Here is a 21,444-nt window from a genome sequence, read left to right as displayed (position 1 = left end):
ACTTAATTTCTCTCTACAACACAAACATATTTGTCAGTACATGCCAGATGCATACGTGCACGCACACATTTATTCTTTCTGTTGCTCTCTCTTTTCTTCTCACATCTCTTTTCTCTCTCTTTCCACACACACACACACACACACACACACACACACACACACACACACACACAGACTTACACCTGTGCAGGAGCCTCCATGCATACGTCCATTAATACATCCTCACACTTGACACACAAGACCTCAGCACACACACACACACACACGCGCTGGCAGCCACACTCCCTCTGAGCTTATCTCGGTGCAGTGTGGAGCAGCTTTTGAAGGCAGTAGGGAGCCAGTTGTTGACGAGCCACTTAATAATTCCCTTGGACAGGCATGAAATTCTTTCCTTTTTCTCCCTCTGTCTCTCTTTCTGTCTCCTTTGCTCTCGCTCTAATATTCCTTTTCCTGCTGTGTTTGTATCTGTTGTTTTTATTGACTTTCTCTATTTCAGTCATTTTGCTGCGTTTCATTTTTTTTCTCTCTCCTCTGGTCCTTTCTCTGTTTGTCAGTCTGCTCTCTCTCTTTTTTCTTTCCTTTGCGGCTCTCTCTCTGTGATCAATCTTGAAAGCTCAAGTTGTTAACATGAAGGTTAATAAGGCACTTGTAATTACATCCTTCCTGTTGAATAAAGTAGAGCTGATAAGGCAGTTTTTTTGCAGCAGTCAACCTGCATAGACTGTAAATAAAGAAGTAAAACATGTCTCCTCTTACTGCTGTGCATTGTACAGAAATGAAACAGGTCCAGGTGCAGCCATCCTGCGCTCTTGATGACATTTGGAACCGTGGTCTGCGCAGTAGATACACGTGCTTAACCAATCACGAGTCAGTCTCAGCTCGCAATTATGACGTTTCACCGCTTTTCATAACATCAAATAACTAATCAAAACCAAACTCTTCAGAAACACAAACACTTGAACAAACATCAGTGCAATAAGAACGACCAACACTGACAGAAACCAACTTTGGGAAACATCGTCAACGTGTATTTGGACTTTTTAATGTGGTCCATGTCCCAACCACTAACATAGAGGAAGAGGGGTTTATTACGTATGCTGCAGCCAGCCACTAGGGGGTGATCAAGATGATTTGGCTTCACTTTTTGGGACCTGTCATGTCGTTTTACAGAAGTCCATGCATTGGACCTACACCACCATTACTGAAGAATCATGTGAAACTTATTTTTATACTATTAGCAAATAAATGTATGATTTGGTTTGAGGACAGGCTGCAGATACATTGACATATGATGTAGAAATGCACTGCAAAGACAGAAGAGACACACAGAATCCACCAAAGTGACTGTGATGTCTGCTAAGATCTGTGATGCACTAAATAAGCTGAGAATGATTTTTAGTTTTTAGAAGAAGATGTCAGTTGTGCTTTAATTCCCTCAGAAGATGTTTTCTCTCTTTTTTTTGTGCCTGTGGTAAAGATAGCAGAGATGTAAACATGATCTTATCGGTGGCGTTTCTATGGCTTCTACGAGATTAGTGCCCCGGGATCCACACACACTCAGTTTATCAGTACAGTATAGATACTGTATAGGCTGCATACTAACGCAAACACACAGCAAACACATCTCTCACCTTTATCTCTTGTCATCTTTCTCTTCTTCATCTTTGATTTCTTTATCCCTCCATCTGCTCTCCTCCCCTCAAGGTGGAGGGATAATCTTCTCGTTAATTTGTTATTTTTTCCTTCTGCACGTCTGTTTTCTTTGTGCCCTTCACATCACCCTCTCTTTCTCTCCCTCCTATCGTCTTTTTCTGTTCATCCCGTTTGCCCCCACTTCTCCTCGTCCTCTTCCTCACCTGTTTGTCTCTTTCAATCCGCAGCTGTCTCCCGTCATGTTACGTACATTAACATGTGGGTGCTATGGGCTTCTGATTTCAGGTCAGTTTGAGCAGAGAGTAAGAACGAGGGGAAACTATAGAGTAACGGATTACGAAAGTGTGTGTGTGTGTGTGTGTGTGTGTGTGTGTGTGTGTGTGTGAGAGAGAGAGAGAGAGAGATCTCATTAAGTAAAGGTCACATTGCCGTGTGTGGCAGAGAAGGATACAGGGCGTTCAGCGACTTGTCACCAGTCACATGTGCTTAAACTCTTGAGTGTGTGTGTTCCAGTGTTTGTGTGTGTGTGTGTGTGTGTGTGTGTGTGTGTGTGTTGTCTTCCATCTTTATACAGGTTTTTACATAAAGTGCAAACAATGTCTGTAAATGTCAAAATGCATATTCTATGGACATGTTTGTGAGTTTTAATGTCAGCTGCACATGTTCTTGTGTTTGTTTGTGTCATTGCTGACGTCCTGCATCATCCTGTCGCCTGTCAATCAAAGTTAAAGTGTGTTTCAGTTTACATCACAGACTCAGACGTGTTGGACTCTTCTACTCGTGCTGGTGCAGCAGCTGGTCCATTAATCGTGTAGTTGGTGGTTTGAAGAAGCTGAATGATCAAACTCTACATAACAGCTCTGTTACTGTTAGTGTGAGAGCATATGTTGGTGAAATTGGAATTTCTCATGTTTTCTGATTAAAAAAGGTTGAATGTAATGAAGTTGATTTAATAGAGGTAACTGTTACTGACTCTCACAATGTCCCGCGTCTCAGGGGGAAGACATTACAATTCATGTTGGATGTTTTTGCAACGCTTTTGCAGTAGTAAGATCATTTTTTGGTAAGTTTTGTTGTTGTAGTCAAGCTTTTACATTGTGTTTCTGAGACTTTATTTCCATAAACGTTTTTTAGGACGTATAGATCTGAGTGCAGAAGCTTCTCTCACGGTGATTTATCTTGGTCTTTTTTGTTTCTGTGTGTTTCAGCCATTGTCTGGGTGTAGAAAAGGGTTTTTCAATTGATGACTTTGGTTTGATCCACCTCAATGTTGCATTCTCTAGAAAACAATTGACCCCCACTTTCCTGCAGAACATCAGGGAATTGCCTTGCTCAGTCTTTCAATAAGACTTTTTTCCAATGGGTTTGTTAACTTTTGTTGTTTTGTGCAGTTGTGCAATATTCTGGTACATTGCTACACTCCATGTGTGTAGTGCCTCTGCAGGACACATAAATGTGATGGATGTGTGTTTAGTTTAAACTGTTTTTATTCAACATGGACTCAGTCTTTCTCTCGTGCTGATGTAACAGCTGAATTTCATCAATGTGGATCAATAGAGTTTACTCTTGTCATCTATAGCCTATTTATTCCATATTTCTTCTCCATACGTTCTGTTGGCACCTTGAATGCCCTGAATTCCACTGTAGAGACAAATAGCATGCAGCTCTCTGAGGTGTGTGTGTGGGAATGTGTATGTGCTGGTGTGTTTGTTTGTGCTATTTTTGTAGGAAGGATCTAATCAAATGTAATCATGCTGATTATAATTATTGTGAGGTTTATAATCAACCTTTTTTTCCCTTCTCTCTCTTCCTTTAAAACTCCCCCTGGTCTCTGTAACTTGTTTTCCAGTCTCTGATGCTCCTGCATCTTTCACAAACATCGCTTGTGTCTTTTCCTCTAATGCACAATAATGTTATGTTTCTGTTAGCTTACCTGCATGTTTCTAAATAGAAACAACAGAACTGTTTTCTGTGCTTCAAATGTTAAATGTAGAGGGGAAAGAAAATTATTAGAAAATGAGAAAACAACATTTTTAATCTGTTATTCAAAATATTATAAATACCCGTGTTCTTTTTTGTATTCTTCTTAGCAACTACAGCTTTTTCCATGTTTAAAACAAATCTAAATCGCGCCAGTGCCCAAGCAGAGTATTATTTAATTTCGTGCCAAAATTAACAATTCAAAACAACAATGTTCTTTTCCTTTAAAACACATTTTTGTTTGTTTTGTCTCTTTTCAGGACACAGAGGTGGTGAACACAGCCATTCTTAGTGGTCGGCGCATCGCCATGCCCATCAAACTGGTTACCGTGGAAACGGACGGGCAGGTGAGGGAGGTGGACGACTCGGTCACCTGCAGCTCGACAGACGTGGACGTGCTCAAGGTGCGTGTTGAAAGGACACACACAGGGACACACATCAACACATTAAAAGTTAATGAAGAATATACCAAACCTGCACACAGACTTAAACTAGAACGTTTGGCGGTTGGAGCCGTCGGTTTGTGATTGTGCCAAAGTAGAACGTGAGCTCAGGCTATTCACAAAAAGGTCTTGAGTCACGGTTGCCAGGTATGTGGAATATGGAAGAAGAAATTATTTTCGCAAGAGCTTGAGAGAAACACAACACAAGAGTGAGCGTGACACAACAACGTGAGGAGGTAAAGTGAAGGTATTTTACACAGCAAGAAATCCATCACGGAGCATCAGTGTAATTTAAAAGATTTGTGTTGTTCTCTAATTCACTTTGTGCAACAGGGTGTACTATAATCATACACTTATCTCAGTGGGCAGGCTGGGTTTTTAATCTCACTCTCTGATTCGCTGAATGATGTATATGAAAATGATTCAAAAAAAGTTCCTAATTTGTGACGAACGTATTTGTCCAAAAAGCAACTTTTGCTATTGTTTTAGGTTCAATGCCATGAATGACCTGTGATGAACAGATGAACAGATTTGGCCTCTTTGGGTGATTAGTATTTTTGGAGACCACAACATCCCAGAGAAATGCTGAAACACACAGTTCACCAAACGTCTACAGCAAGTAAAACCTTTTTTAGCCACAAAATTATGTAATTATCTAATGAAACCAATGTTAAAGGTGCTTTTTGCACAAAACTCTGATTTCTAAACCGTTGATGCAAGACCCTTAGCATTTCTCTTTACTTTTCACTTAAGCCCAAGACTGTCAGAGGTCAGAGGTCAAGGTCAGCTCAGGCAGGTTCCATAGACCTGGCAGGATCCAGTGTCTCTCTAAAGTCGTCTTAAGCAGGACGGCTGTTCACTTTAGTTTGAACCCAGTGGAAGGACAAGCTCAAGTGCTGAACCTCTCTGCCCCATAAAATAACAGCAGAACTACTGTACTAATTATTAATAAAGCAGAAACACCTTCAAAAACAATACTGTTACAGGAACAAGCCGGGGACTGAAGATTGATTCCTCTTGTGCTACGTTCCCTGTGCCCTGAGGGCCTGGAATGAAACGCACCCTTGCTGTGACAGTTTCAATATGAAGCCAATTTCCTGCAACAAGCCAACAGGAGTGGTGCTGTTTAAGTACGATCAATAACAACACAGTGAAAATGGAAGGAACTAATTCAGATAGATGTAACGTGAGTGTGCTGTGTGTGCGCTTTGTGTGTGAGTGCATGTATAGAAAATGAACAAAGGGTTCTTGGCAAGGATCGCTGGCTCGTGTGTATGTATCTGTTTGTGTTGGTGCCTTTACATCGTACAAAGTAAAGTCATACATCTTTGGTTTAAGTGCTAACTTTTTAGTCAAGTTGAAATATGTTCAGCTCATCAGCGTTTTGGCTCCGACTCTCACCACATTGATCAAACCCAGTTCTTTAAATGCCTCTAAAATCCACTACATGGTCAATGCGCCTTAAAGAACAGCTGCAGTCAGTGGCTGAAATAACGCAGGTACTTGTTTTCTTCAATGTAAATTAGAAAGTCCGGGTGCATCCATCAATCCATGAATTATCTATACTGTTTATCCTATAAGGGTTGTCGGGGGGGGGGAGCTGGAGCCAATCCCAGCTGTCATTGGGCGAGAGATGCAGACCGCAAGAGCTGTGATTGGTCCAACAGTCCGACAGACTCGCCAACATGTTTGATTTAAGTTGTAGGAACGAACACGGACGACGTCTTTGTTGCTCTTCAACATCTATTAACTCCAACATGATCCACTCGTCATTGTTCTGACGTAAACACGCCAGAGAGGTTGAAACTAAGCGAATCAGAAACAGGAAGAAACTCAACACCAGCATAGAAACTCTACCGCCACTACTCGCACACACCTACGCACAACTAGGAACGCTCGACCCAGTACGTAGGCTACGTGCGTATCTACAGCGTAGCTTCGACACAAAAAGTTTGTTGAGATTTCTCTCTCGTATCTTGTGGCCGTCTTGCTTGAACTATTACCAACACTGCCGACCTTCCCAGGATTACCAGTGGTACTGCTCCGTTTTGTCTGTTTCATCGGTATCCATAGGCTTTTAGAAGATGCTCACAAATTAATGCAGAATATGGACAGAAGCAGGTGTGAAACTCATCCTCAGAGAGTTGCTTCCAGACCCCATCACGATATCAGACAGGATGCCCTCTGTCCGACTGGCTCACTCTGGGCTACTGTTTGGTATATTCTCTGTTAGAGGTGTATTTCCCCTCAGTCGACAGAAGGATGTTGCCCTCCAGCATAGTTCTTGAACAGCAGCTCTTGAAAGGTCTCTGGGTTCGACTTCATATAAAGCAACACTGTGACGAGCCAGTCCTCCTGTAGCAATACGTCTTTCTTACTGAAAGTAAATACATGTGCTTTGAACAGTAGCATGAATCAAATGAAGATGTATCTCTTTGCCACAAAGTGAAAAGAAAAATCAACCAATTGAGATAAATTGAGGTAAAGTTAAGGACGGCTCATTGTTTCCATGGTATGAGGCAGCAGAGGACACACTGCTGTGTAGGGATAAGCTGTTTAGAAACCTTAAGTCCTTCTTTCTGCTGATTGTGTCTGTGTGACAAAGACACTGTGCATCTGACGACTGATTGTTAGCAAACTGTTGTTATTTGTTGACATCTAATCTGACATGCTGTGTATTCCCTCATGTGCACGAGTCAGCGTGCACACACACACACACACACACACACACACACACACACACACAGCTTCAGCACAGACAGCTGTTTGACAATGGCGCCCATGGGGTACAACTCCAGGTAGCTGTAGCTGTCAGCGAGTCACCGTGGCTGCTGTAATGTACAATCCAGAGAGCCTACGTATCACACACAGGGGCCGGTCGGGCCTGGAGCTGTGGCTCTGAGGCAGCACCGCCTCACACACATCAAACCAAATGTGTCTCTTTTGCCAGAGTGGGCAGAGCTAAAATACTACAGGTCTCAAACTCGGAGCACAAAACATGTCGATTCAGATGTGAAGTACATGATTACAAACATTTGTTGTAAAACGTTCTAAAAGCGGAGTTAAAGGGGAATTATTGTATTTGTCGACCTGGGCCCTAAATTTGTAAATGTGTAAAACTAAAACTTTTGGAATTGGTCGAGTAGATCTCCTCCACTGGCGGCTGTGTCACAACAACAGTGGCTACAATATAATCTTATGAGGCAACTAGAACACCAAATGTCAATTAAAAGTTTAGTTCCACCAATAAAAAACTTAAATTGTTATTGTGGACACATTACACATTTATAAACTTAGGGCCCAGGTTGAAAGATTCTGGCCTTATTGCTTCTGTTGTTTACATCCTGGCAGTGACCTTTTTATTGGTCCAGGTTTTGGTAAATACAACTTTGAAATGTGCTCATTTTCTGACTGCACTCGCTGACCAGGACTAAGTTCATCTGCAGTGAACATGGTTCAGTATAAATTCTGACCAAGTTGTGTTAAGATGTCTTTTGTGGTTAAGTAGGTCTGGGGATGACCTCTGTAGCTTTTACATTTCCTGTAAAAGATGTCAGACGTGGAAGAACCTTTTTTCCTATCAAGGGTTATTTAAATTTTTAAACATCCCTCTAGGGCCATACTAAATTATTAAATACATATATCACACTAACCTCCCTAATGCGATGGCTGGAGCCGCTTCTCTTTGTCTTGGTGTCTGATGTCAGATGATAATGCTAATGATGCTACTGTCAGCTGGTTTTCAAGGTTTGGGTCAGTCGGTCTTGAGAGAAACTTTGCAAAGGTTTCAGAAAAACCCTGAAGGAGTTTTGCTCAGTCATCAGCATATTCACGTGTCACAGTGGTCTTTTCTTCTTGCCCCTCAGCAGTTACACTTGACACAGCTTTGATTTCACTTCAAATGACTTCACATTTGAAAGCAGAGAGCTGAGAAGCTGGTTGGGACTTCAGAGTTCCAGGTTTACCTCTGATTCTTACTCCATCATGAAGGCCAAATCACACAGCCACTTGCTGTCACTGACAGGTTTTCCTTCATCTTCATGAGTTGTTCTGCCTCTTTTCTTAGTTTGTGACATATTTGCATGGGATCATATTTGTACAACTCAACGGTTGTAAATCATAGTTGAAAACCTGATCTCCACACTCACAGCTCATTCAGTCGCTTCTTGAACTAGCAGCTCTGCTTTTGATAAAATGTATGGCTGAAACAGAAACACTGAATCAGTTGGATCAAGACTGAGATGAGTCATTTCTTCTTTTTGACTGATGAACATTATCCCTTTTCTTCCCTTGACTTTTCACATAGTCGTTTAATTTTGTTGTTCAAAACAAATCTCCACCTTTGCTAGTGCCATGCACGGCGTACAAAGACAGCAATTCCACCCTCGCATCAAACAAGGAAGTAATCACACACCCTCAAAATTTTGAGTTGGGTGGTATTTCTCAATTTTTTCATCACAGGCCAGAGAGAAAAGCAAAATTTCGTGCCATGTCCTTGAGTTATTTCACTATCGTCTGCTTTATCAGTTATCTGCTCTGAAATGGTTCTTCAACACAAACTGATACTTTGGGGCTGTTTTGCTTTGTTTGGTTCTAGCGACTCTGCAGAAACAACGAGGCAAACGTTCATGATCTCTCTGTCTCAATTGGGTTTCAGCTTCTTCGCTCACCACAGGAATGTCTTGTAAAAAGCTTCTTGTTGGAAACACAGAGTCCATAGAAGAGCTTCAACTTTACCCAGCTGCATTTCCCCTTGCATGTCATTCAGTTTAGCCTGTTTCATCTGTTCAGTCATCACTGAGAGCACCGCCCTGAAACCTAGACCTACTGGCTTGTCTTTGACTTTAACTAAAGCATTCATTTGTCCATTTCTAATGTGAACAGTCTGCATACACTTTTCTTTTCTGAACAGTCGTCACGATGCTCGTCAACAATAACACGTAACATCTACATGCGTGTTTCATTCACCCTGAGCGGGACCTGACAGGCATACAGCCAGGGGGACCACACTTCTGGACATGTTTATCTATTATTATATGTTGTTCTCTTTTTTCCCAGAAACATAAATTCTAAGACACTGTTTTTGTATTTGTGAATTTTCTTGACTGGATCAAACTGTGTCACAGGACGTCCACCCAGCCCTGCTTCTCAGGTCGCTCCACAGTTGAAAAGCATTAAGCCAGGAGGGATAATTCATGAATGAATCAAGGAATGACTGCAATTTCCTTCACAATTATTTTAACTGTCACAGTCCACTTTTTTTTTACTTGAGCAACTGCTCCACTTTGGCTTCATTCTTCAACTTGTAAGAATGAAAAATAAACTCATTAGGGGCTAAATAGTTCTTTGTTCTAGCGGCTGTAAGTTACAAGCAACAGTCTGAGGAGGACTTGTACGAATAGTGTGAGGACGATTGGAGTTCTCATTTGGTTCCACATTGTATTCCATTAACCAACCTTTTCTTTAATTACTCACGGTGGATAAATGTTTGCAAGGGGAATTGCAGAGCGCTTTCCCTGCCCTGCTAATGAAAGTACGGGTGGAAATAAGTGGCCGACCTGTTGTTCACGGGCTGCGCTGCACTGCTGTAGATTTCACTGATGCACTCCTTTTTGTTCGGTTTAGCCCATTTATCCTTGACAACAACATAAGCAGCAGTGATGTACTACACAGATAATAACTTCCCTCCTCTTCCTCGGCCCTGCCTCCCGATCCTTTCATTCTGTCCGTGTAAACCATCTTGTTGCGCTCCCTTGAGGTGCTGTCATTTGTGATGTGTGTATGTGCTGCTGTTGTTGACACAGCAGTATGTGTAGGTCAGCGATGTCAATGCTAGAAGGGGACAGACAGGGGACGGGCACACGCGTACACACAAATTAGAAGCATTATCCTGGCCTCACGGAGAGGAGAGGAGAGGAGAGGAGAGGAGAGGAGAGGAGGGGAGGGGAGGGAGGTACAAAACAACTTAGATGAGCAAATATGAGGAAAAGAAAGGAGGGAAACTGATTAATAGAAATGTAGAAAAAGACAGTTTATACTGATCGGATTTCCATGAAACTTGGCTCAGACACAGAATAAAGAAAGAAGCTGTTCAATTTTGGGGTGGACCCAAAAAAGGGGCGGATCCAGGATTTTTGTCACTGTCTCTATAGCAAGATTTATTTATTTATTTTGTCAATTTCCTCGTGAATAATTCATGGATCTTGATATAAAAAATCAGGCATGTTAAGGAGACTGATACTGATACTGCGCAAAATTTAGCACAGCTTGATTGAATGTAAAGGGACTATTGGGTGAAGATATGTTCTACTGAGCGTCATTCTAGTTGGAAAGAGAGTTTTAGAGTTTGAACAAATGCGACACAATATCAAAACAGCTCAACACCAGGATCCCTGAATAGAAACGGAGACAAAGTCCAACTCACGTTACCAGCATTAGCTTAATTAGCTACCTGATTACAGCTCATTCAAATCTGCTGGAGACAGTTCTCATTTCAGGCGGCTTTTGTCTGAGCTCCATCTGAAATCAAGAACCCATTGTTTAAAAATGTCAATAGACAAATTGTCACCATTACGACTGCTCACTGCATGTCGCTTGAGAGGCAAAGCTTATTGGATGGTTGAACACACAACATGGAACATTCATGGTTGATGCCACAGCGAACAGAGCGCGCTGTTGTCCTTGTCTTTCTCCCCCACACTGGACACACACACACTCACACGCACACGTACACTATCATGTTTCACTGTTCACATACAGACACACGCAAAGATCATCTCACAGACACACCCTGGAGGTTTGAGCGGTAATTGGTTCGTGTGGAGATTCCTTTAGTGATGTCGTCAGTAATTGAATTTGACAAGGAGGAAGAGACGAAGAGACACGGAAGTGATGGAGGGCGGCGCGTGTGTGAGTGAGTGTATTTGCGTGAGTGTATTTGTGTGTGTGTGTGTGTGTGTGTGTGTGAGGGTGATTTCCGGTGTGTGTTTCTGCATGTGTTAGGACAAATACAAAGCAGATTAAGAATTGATCTGTGCGGCGTTTAAAAACCAGTCGCTGAGTCCGACACGCACCGACGTGATCCCACTCTCTTCTCTCTGTCCTTGGAATGTACAGTGCGTCTCTGTCGGGACACTAAAGTGTGTTTGATGAGACATTTAAAAAAAAGTATCCTTCACATTTCAAACAAAGGTGGCAGACATTTCTCATTGATGTGTTCTGCCTCCATTTAACCCTCCCTTTTCAAATCAAATTACACCGCAATTAGCAGCTTGTCCTCAGAGCTCGGCTTAGGGATGCTTCAGTGCTTCCATGTAAATTGATGAACACACAAACTGCTGTGAAACTTGTAACCATTTGATTGCAACTATCTACTCATTTCACACGGTGGTTTATTGTTTGTTATTTTGTGGCTTTGGTTGGATTAAAGTTTTCTGAATGAAATCCTGCAGTTTCTGTGCACATGTGGAACTGTGGTTAGAAAGTGTGCGTCATCCTAGTTTAAGGGAAGCGGACATCAATCAGCTGGATGCAGGTTTCTAAAGGTCACGAAGATACATTCTTGTCACATTTAATACAAGAAAAGACCTTTTTTAAGAAGGTGATGCTGTCACGGCAGTTATATATATAATAGAGAGAGGAGCCACCAGGGGGCAGAATGAATGGGATCAGTAAGTTCATCAATGAGTTTGTGACTGAATGTTTTTCAGAATCTGTGTCTTTGAGTCTGCAGAGAGATGCACATACTCCCAGTGAAGGTTGAGCTTTACAGGAAGCAGCTGTGAAATCTTTACCAAATGAAACACAACAAATGTATTGATAGTAATTACATATTAAGAAAGGGACCTTAAGTTACATGAAATAAATTCAGTCATGAGAAATCTTGAATTACAAAATAATAGATTCAATGCCTCAATGATTATTCACATTTGTACCATGCCAGAGTATCACCATTGACTTGTAATAGGAATGGATTATAAAACATCATAAAATAAAATCCCAAAATGTAGAAAGTTACGCTAAAATAACGGCCACCAGTTTTAATGATTTCAAGTTTATCTCAGTAAAAATCCTGCTTGTAAGTTTGACTTAGTGTGTGACTCTGCATATGAAAATATAAATATCTTGGTTTGTTTTGGGACAGGAAGCCAGTGATGAGATCGAAGCAGTAGTGAGTTCAAGACGTTGCAGTTTTAAACCAAATATATCACCGATCATCGCAGAATATATTTAAAATATTACAAAGAATCAGAAGATGAAATCGTTTAAGATGCTGATTTCAACATTCAGAACAACAGAAGTTTAAACTCTACGTGTCTTCCAAAAATGCATCTTAATCCTTAAGTGCTCCAGCTGTGGTGCTGCGTTCACACCAAATATGAAGCAGAATAAGAATTTATGTTTACTTATGCACGTAAACACAACCTGCAAATATTTACCTGGTCTGCTCAGCAAAAGAGGAGAGGAGGATTACTGATGTAACTTCTAGTTGTTGTGTTGCACCTGCAGTGGAAATGCACAATGAATATCATTATCACTGTCACACTAATCTCACTGGAATGTCACATCTATCACGTCGTGTCATTAATCTCATCACAGGATATTTCGCTTTGTGTTTGGTCTGAACACACATTGAGAACTCTGTCTATGAGGAAAATGCTGGAACCCATTGTTTCCCCACTTCACTCTTCTATAGTGAACAAAGAGCTGGTCCCCACAATCTATTGTTAGTGTCATGCTTTAAGGCAAGAGCATGTAACAATCATGGGTAAGCCTCCTATAATAATAATAATTATAATCAACATGAGTCCTCACAAGTGTCAAAAACATTGTTTTCATGCTGAGGTAACAAGTTTACGTTCCTTTAATATATAAAATGCATTTTAGAGTTAAGCAACAGAACACCATTTCAAAGAAATCGTATCAGGCTATCATCAGGGTTGATGAGGCACCTTTTTTCCTCTTACTGGCCTTTTCAAAATATGTGCATTCAAAGGAATCATTAATGTCTTAGTCAGCACAGACTCCGTATCAAATTTAGTTAGACAACCAAAAACTAAATTGAAAAGCAAAGTTTTGTGAAACCGAATCCCTCATCTCCCCTTTGGGTTTAACAATAATACTATTACTGTAACTTCTGTTCAGCTCATTTCCAGTTACTGTTTGACTCAATGACGCACATCGGGTCTTGTGAGCTAAATGCATCTCATCAAAACTGATGTATTCCAACTGAAATGATTACATCTTTGCACATTTCTTCTATACCTATCCACTGATTTCTATCCCTCTCTATAGCTGCAGTCTTTCAGTGCCAGAGTGGGCTATAAAATTGTATACAGTGTGTAATACATGTGGGGTGATATATGTACAGTACGGTATAATGCTCTGTCCTCTTGCACTGAATCTGAAGTCAATCTATCACAGGTCCCATTCTGTACTTCACTGTAAGTCGCTGTGGGAGTCTGTGTACATGCATCAAAGTCACAAGGACAATTTCCTGCACATTTATTGCTCTTGGCAAATAAATTGATTCTTAGTGCTTCGCCACAGCATTAAAGGTTTGGAGCTGCTGCCCAGCTGCTGATTAAAACAGATAAAACTTGATTCAAAAATTAATCATGTCTGGGATGTTTAAACTCCTTTGCCAGGTGTATATACAGTCCATTTCGTACACACTTAGTCGATAAGTAAGCATTCTCCTCTGGCAACAGCATGAAATTCAGAAGACCGTCTATTTACCACCTTTTAGTCTTATGAAAGGATATGAATAAATGATCATTACACTGTGGCTATTTTTTTTTTTCTTCAGGTCGGAACTCAGTGGTACTGTATAATTCTGTGAGTAATGCAGAACGTTACAACGTGATCATTGCATTGTGAGTTATGTGGCAACTAAGTGGTGTATTTAATTTCCTTTTTTCCAAATTAACTAATCAAGTAAATCAAGTAAATCAAGTTTAAGCTATAAAACCTATTTGCTGCTTGTTGCCACCGAACAACAAACAGCAACTACAGCAAATGTAAAAGTATGGTTAGAGTTTAAATCATGATGAATATCAAACACAAGGTTGTATTCAATAAAGAAGAAAGAATGTGTGATGAAGAAGAGGAGAAGTGACCAAAGGATGATGGGAAAGAGGAGGAGAGTAACACAACATGCCAGGTGCCCTGGGTCACTTGAAAGCCCAAAAAGGAAATGAATGGTAAAGTGGATTAAAGATAGAGGTCACACACACGCTCTCACACACACACACACACACACACACACACACACACACACACACACACACACACACACACACCTAAACTCACCTCAACTCACACATTTTCCATTTAGCAGTAACAGGCTTATAGGAAATAGCCAGTGATTTGAAGTGCACAGCATCGGGCCGGACCATTAGCAGCAGCCAAAGCCACACAGCCCCTTGTATCTGTGGGAGCTGCAACCTTGAAGGGCTCTGAAACTATTTTTTGAAACCCCCAACTGATCCAGAAAGAGATTCAGAGAAGCCCTGGATGTGCCTCTGCTCAGGCCTCCCCGGTGACTGTTTAGCCGATTAGTGACGGAAACCTCCAGGAAGTAAAAAGTTAAATACTTTAGTGTTAATGAAGTAAGACTCCAGACATCTACCTTCATACATTTCTCTTGCATCCATCTTGCATCAGAACTGGTTTGATATTAGAATTCATTCAGATTGAATTATTTAGAGCTCAGTTGTTTATCTACAAATGTTAAATCAGACACTTTACATTACCTGCAGTCAAACAAACTGTAGATCGCACTGTACCAGGACAAAATTGAGTTATGAGTTGAATTCTCCACATTGTCTTTACTACTCTATTACTCTATAACATGAATGTATGATTAAATGCTAATATATTATCATCAATATGATATCATGCAAAATACATAAAAAACAACACAAAAAGTTGTGTCTAAAATGTTTGTTTTTTAAATTCTTCCTAACAAATTAACAAAAGAGACATGTTGTCACTCTATTCCATTCATAAAAAGCATTGTCAATGTTTTGTACTTTTGCACTTGGAGGTAACGGTCGACTTTCTAGTGTCACGATTGATTTGACCCTCGTCTAAAATGGAGAAGCTTCAAGACCTTAATTACTTTTTTAAGTATTTCATAAAGTGAAGTGAGTAAAAAATGTCAAGTCACTAGTGTAAAGAGAATTGAAGTGAGTGAGACATGAGTGAAAGAGAGGGGGGGAGGTGTTTGTGTGTGTGTGCATGCAGCACAGGGTAAATTATGGCTGAGGTGTTATACTGTGCCCCATGTCACACTCGTGCTCTCACCTCCATAAAATATACTGGCCTCAATCGATAACTAATTAGCTGCTAATCACCATGCTAAAATACACAGCGGCAATCACATAAACACACAAACATCCACATATTGATAACTTAAGTAGGGTGGTGCCACGTGTTACACCTCCGAGCACACACACACACACACACACACACACACACAGGCCTTCACTCAGGGCTTCGTCATTCGATTCAAGTCAAAAGGTCAAAAAGACAGTTTGACAACCACAGACCAAGCAACAAAAAGTAAAATCTACACAAAGTAACACAACTGTAACTTTGAACCACGATGGATGATATGCGTGGCTGAGATGGAGTCACAGAAGTTACCGACGGAGGAAACAAGCTTTCATTGCATTATGGCAATTGACGCTAGAAGACCAGTATCTTACTGGGTGTTGTGTTTACATCACAGCCAATAGAGCTGGAGCTAATTAACACCACTGACTACTCTCATTTGACTCTGGAATGACTGCTGATTTTACCATTTGCACTTAAGACAAAAGTCAAACATCACTGCGTGTTATTTTTCTTTTACAACAAAATTTGCGGTTATACACAGGTTGTTGTTTTTTTAAAAAGGCGATTGGCTCCTCACTGTCTTGCCAGTGTCTCGTCTGACATGAAATGAAGAAGAAAGTCGCCATTGCATGCTGTTCCCAAGATGTACAACACAATAAGTGCACAAACGTTTGTGGCTATTTAAGCTAACGCCCCCAAGTTCAGTGCACGTCATAAGAGTCATTATCTAGGCTGCCCAAAATAAAGAGGAGGAGGAAGAGAACGCATTCACCCATGTGAAAAGTTTCCATCAGTGTGGATCTCAGCTGGAGCCAATAAAATCCTGTGTTTACTGCAGGGTTATTTTACCCGGGAGTTAAAACGGCGATTGTACCCATTCCCATTGCAGATGTTAGTGGGTGTGAATGGGTTGTTTCACCAGTGGAAACGGGGCTTGAGTGTGTTTTTAGTCCAGTGTGTGAGGGGCTTCGGTCGCCCTCCCTCCTCATCAGTCTCCACCTCCACTCTTGCTCTCTCTCACCCTGACATTTTGGCAGCTGTTGCCATGCCTCCATTTTGCCTTCCCTCTGGGAGCCATGTTGTTCGGTGTGTGTGTGTGTGTGTATGTATGTGTGTAAGATTTCGTCCTACACTGTGCGTGACTTGCCTATCTTTGTAATGATGGAGTGTTCTTGATAGGAAGTTCGATCAGTGTTGTCCCTCCACGATATAAGTAGCATCTTTGTGTGTGTGTAGGTGTAAGTGTGTATATCTGCACTTTGGTTGACACAGGTTGGTGAGAGAAAGATGAACAACAGATTGATTTATAATAATCTGTCTTTCACTAACCCTTTTTCCGCTCTTCTAGGTAGTGATGTCGTCATTTAGCTCTTTAATACCAACTTTTATACCAAAATTTGTTTACTTTCATAAGTGGTTCGTGAAAATAGACAATTTGCTCTTGCCAGAATGTTTCACTTCACTGATCCTGACTGAGGTCGTTCCAGTCCGACTCCAGCAGAAGTCGGTCTTTACGAAGGTCCAGACCTCAGCCAAAACCCAAAGGTCAAGGCTTAAGGACAGGCCCATTTCTTGATATGGTCCTTGGGTCTTAATAATGTCTGTAACATACTCAAATACCCAGGATCATAAAACAGCTTTTAAAGCCCTGTTTGCCTGTTTAATGTAATGGCCGCCCTCTCCCCATGATTTAAACGTATAATAATATTTATATGATATAAATTATCAAATATGCATCATACTTTGTATTCCCTGTTGTCCTGGAGTTTTAATTTCAATCACATAAATGTCCGCCCCCATACAGCACAGCAGACAGACAGAGAGAAGAGGGGGAGACATCATTACCCCAACCCATTCACGGGTACACAACAAGCGGAGAGGAATCGGGCTGACTATATAGTCGGCGACCACGAATGCCGGAACAGCCAGGGCGCGCGGCGCTGCTGCCTCGCGGCCCGGTCGGAACTACTGTAACCGAACTACTAGCGAACTACTAACCAACAGTAAGGAGCAGTCTTCCACACAGCTGGCAGTGGGAGGCGCGCCGGCTGTCGACGAGATTTGGTCAGCGCTGTATATGGTCAGCCGGTTCTGCTTTTCCGCTTTGTTACCTTGTCGGGGCGTAGCGCTGAACACTAGTCTCACACTGTGCTGTGTGGCGTGACACAAATTCAGTCACCACGGAGGTCGCTCGAGCAGCTGCTCCCCCGGTCCCAGATCCAGACAAACCAGAGTGAATCGCGACCAGGGAGAAATGGACAGCCCGCCGGGGGGGCGCTGCTGCCCTCAACCCGAGTAAGGGGAGACCATGAGTAGTGTTACGACACAAACAGGCGCAGTCGCTCACATGACGTTTGACTTAGAACTTAACAAAGTGTTTCCCATTTTGACATGCCAGATACCATTAACTAAGCAAAGAATTTGCATCATGTCCAATATTTCAACATGGACATACACACACACTCATTCAGGTGTTACACTGGTCTGAGTGCAGACTGCTATTGTCAGCTTCCTATTTATCCATCATCACCAGGTTATTCTCATATGTGGCATCTATTCAAATTTCAAATTTCCCACCCAAACCAGAACTCACATGTTTCACATGTAAAGTGAGTGCATTGCCTCTCAGGAGTCACAGACCTTCTTTACTCTTTCACGATCCGAAATTCACCACATAGCAAAGTTAAACCGTCCTTTTACAGATTCGTACCCGTGCCATCCCTTGTTCAGTGCATCTGAAAAATTGCACGTGATCTATTTTCTCTTGTGGGTGGCGTTAAAACTTTGGTGGTTAATGCTGCTCAGGTAAAACTGGGTAAAGGCCCCAGGGTTTAACTGCTTTTAGAGTCACGCTGCTGCAAACATCTAGAGGCACTAGTGACACTTTGCATTTCCTGGAGCATCACTGGATATTTTCCACATGAATGAATACTAAAAGAAAAATATACTCGGAAGCCATTTAGAAATCTATTTTAAATGTTACGGGTTTAAATGATAAGTTTTTAACGGATTTCCTTATATGTGCTGTTCTATTCCGTTCTATACACTAATATATATACAAACACAAACACACACGCACATAAAGTGACAAAGGGGATGTACAAAATGTGACCTGATGTGTGTGTGTGGGTGGGTGTTTGGGGGGGGGCTGGGTGTTTGCGTGTGTGTGTTGGAGAGAGAGAGGTTATAAGATGATGAAAAACTTTGAAAGAGCAAAAAATAATAGTGTTGACTACAAAAAGGAAGAGACACTGACACATGATAGATTGTTAATATGCATAAATGATGAAAGGGGGCATACGACCTCACATCATAAAACATAAATATATTCATTTCAACATCCCTCATCAATAAAACATAATTTTTAAATGTTTTTTTACTTTAGACCTATGAAACATTAGGTTCTGTCTCTTCTCTGTGCAGGGACACATTGGTCCATTGATACATTGCTCGCCACTCATGCAGTGCAGCTTGAGGTTACAGGAACAGCAGAGCAGCCCAGATGTGCTCTTTGCCTCCCCATGTCCTCCAGTTTCTCCTGGGGGACGATGAGGCCGCCTCACGCTGATCGGCATGTACGATCTCGCCAGCGTTTTTTTCCTGGGTCTGCCCCGGGGTCTCCTCCTCTCAGTCAGACTGGCTCCGCGGGGAGGAGGCTGTCCAGGAGGCATCCTGATCAGATGCCTCAACGGTTTGATGCTGTTTCTGCTTCCTAAATTGCCTCTGCAGTTATTTTCTTTCTCTGTCCTCCTTTGTCTCGCTCATACCACATCTTTCACATTTAGCCTATTTAGAAGTTGAGCAGCACAAACACAGAGAAGAAAGAGCACAAGAGAGAGAGAAAGAAAGAGAGAAAGCTGCATTTCTAAACTAAAAACTAAATATTACTGTATCATGTCTTGTAATATTGAAAAAGATAAACTGGCAAAGCACAAGCAGGTGTGATTGGCACCAGGTTGAACAAATAACCAGCTGTGATTTTCAGCCCAAATCTCCTGTCGTCAACGACTTTTGGAAGCGGCAGACAAATGCTCCAGATTGGAGCCAAATCAGTGTCAGCAGTCATTGTGTGTGAACTGTTCAGGTGTGTTTAGAGAGGCTCGCTGACACGTCGCAGGCTTTCTAACAGGCTCAATATCTACACAATATTGCCTGTAGAAGTGCAGGAGGAGATGAAGGTGGTGACGGCACATGCAGAGGCGAGATTTCTAAAAGCTGCCTATGTCTGTAATTGTGGAAAAAAGCCGAATGGACATGGTAACACATGTGCAGCTTACGTTAACTGCATCGGGCTTGGGTCAGGTTAGGACAGGAAAAAAAACACACTGCCTGTCGGGTTCGGGGTCGAGCTCCGTTAGTTTTCTCTTGGGCTCGGACAGAAAAGTGCATCCCGAGCTGCTCTCTATTCTTTACAACCGTGATGTCCACTGATGCGTTTCAACTCTCCTCCGGCCTGACGTGTCGTTCTGTGAGCAGCTTGACACACACGAGCAGGAGGATGATTCAGACTCGGCGTCTCTTCTCACGTGGGTTTTTGTGATCAAATGTTCGGAGACCAGACATTAATAGTCAGTGGTCTCTCCTGGTTAAAGATTGTGTGACCACAACAAGTCATGAAGTGTGAACTGCACAGAGCTCCTATGTCTTTCAACTTAACCTAACTCTGTCCTCAGGTGGACTGGGTGTATCTCACATATTTCCCACAATTCAAGCATTTGTTTATAAATGATTTTTGTTTTGGCAAAGGAATTAATTCAACAGAAGTTGTTTTTTAACATTCAACTATGGTAAACTGATTTCTAGGACAGTCTTACCTTTTATAAAAAATGCTACTTGGACCGACTTGGACCGACAGCCGTTATCACGTAAACGGACCAATTTCTGTTCCTTCAACATTTGTTGGCTTCTTTCCCACAATCTCAACCTTTCCACGGCACATTTAGACAATAAGAGCGTCTGTGCACTGGCTCAGGTTGGACCTATCGTGTTCAGGAGCTGCCAGTCAGCACCACCGTACATTACATTCATTCATTCCAGTCAAACTTTCTTTGAGAAAAAAGGGCCTATTTTGTACCACATTAATATCTCCTTCATGCAGAAAAAAAGATAGGGTAGAAGTACAAATGCAGACACCTAAGAAAGCACCCTTCACACACACACACACACACACACACACACACACACACACACACACACACACACACACACACCACACACACAGGCCACAATAGGGCCATACGGACAGACATATTGGGGCCAGTGTTGACTTATATCCCTATGCTAATAAGCATACTAATTCACATAGGGCCTAGGAACTTTCTAGAAAAAAAAGAAACCGGTATCCGCAACACACACACACAGACACAAATACAAACGCACACTGATGAAAACCCTCCTGCCTTTTCATAAAGCTCTGCAGACCTCAAAGAGTCAAAGAGAGAACGTCTTTGAAGGGAGATTTTAAAAACTTCTTTATTGTCTTTGTGGGGAGAGAAGGAAAAAGAGGAGAGGAAGAAAGGCTCCTATAAACAACATAGTTTTAATTAAATAAAATAAGAACGCTTAGAGTAAACTTTTGAATGTGTATCAACTGACCAGGCTGTGGAATTTCTACCTGCATGGCAGAAGCTGCCAATTTGTTTAATTATAGTGGTTTTACTATAATCGCAGGAGAAAGCCACCTCTTCGGTCTCTCTGATTGCTGTTGTGTTACGTTGCTATTGATTGACAGATACAGTTACTGAGACATGGAGTTTATATTCCCTGAATCCAGAATATCATCAAGAGACAGAATGTAGTGATGAAAACAGGCTGCAGGATTAAACAACGGAGCATAAATCTATCAGTGGTTTAAGAACAGAAACACAAGTAAACTGGATTCATTCTCTTCTTTATTGTAGTGATTCAACTATAAGTGGAATGTGATCTCATATACTTTTCTTTGGTTCTATTCAATTGTCCAAGAAATTACAAATAAGACCAGTTAATGGTAAAATAACTGCACTTAATTACTCTAAAAGTACCAAAA

The 21,444-nt window shown here is 41.6% G+C and overlaps 1 protein-coding gene across 1 annotated transcript in view; it reads left to right on the top strand.

Annotated features, from left to right (window-relative positions):
• si:dkey-215k6.1 (transmembrane protein 132C) overlaps positions 1 to 21,444 on the top strand; it is a 217,551-nt gene that overhangs the window by 176,723 nt on the left and 19,384 nt on the right. The window contains exon 6 of the mRNA XM_047341077.1: positions 3,894 to 4,037. Coding sequence (XP_047197033.1) covers positions 3,894 to 4,037 — 144 coding nt within the window. The remainder of the gene's footprint in view (positions 1 to 3,893; positions 4,038 to 21,444) is intronic.

Source organism: Hippoglossus stenolepis, chromosome 9 (genome assembly GCF_022539355.2).
Source record: "Hippoglossus stenolepis isolate QCI-W04-F060 chromosome 9, HSTE1.2, whole genome shotgun sequence".
Lineage (NCBI taxonomy): Eukaryota > Metazoa > Chordata > Actinopteri > Pleuronectiformes > Pleuronectidae > Hippoglossus > Hippoglossus stenolepis.
The sequence above is the reverse complement of the archived record's forward strand: the minus strand, read 5'-3'. Positions and strand labels throughout refer to the sequence as shown.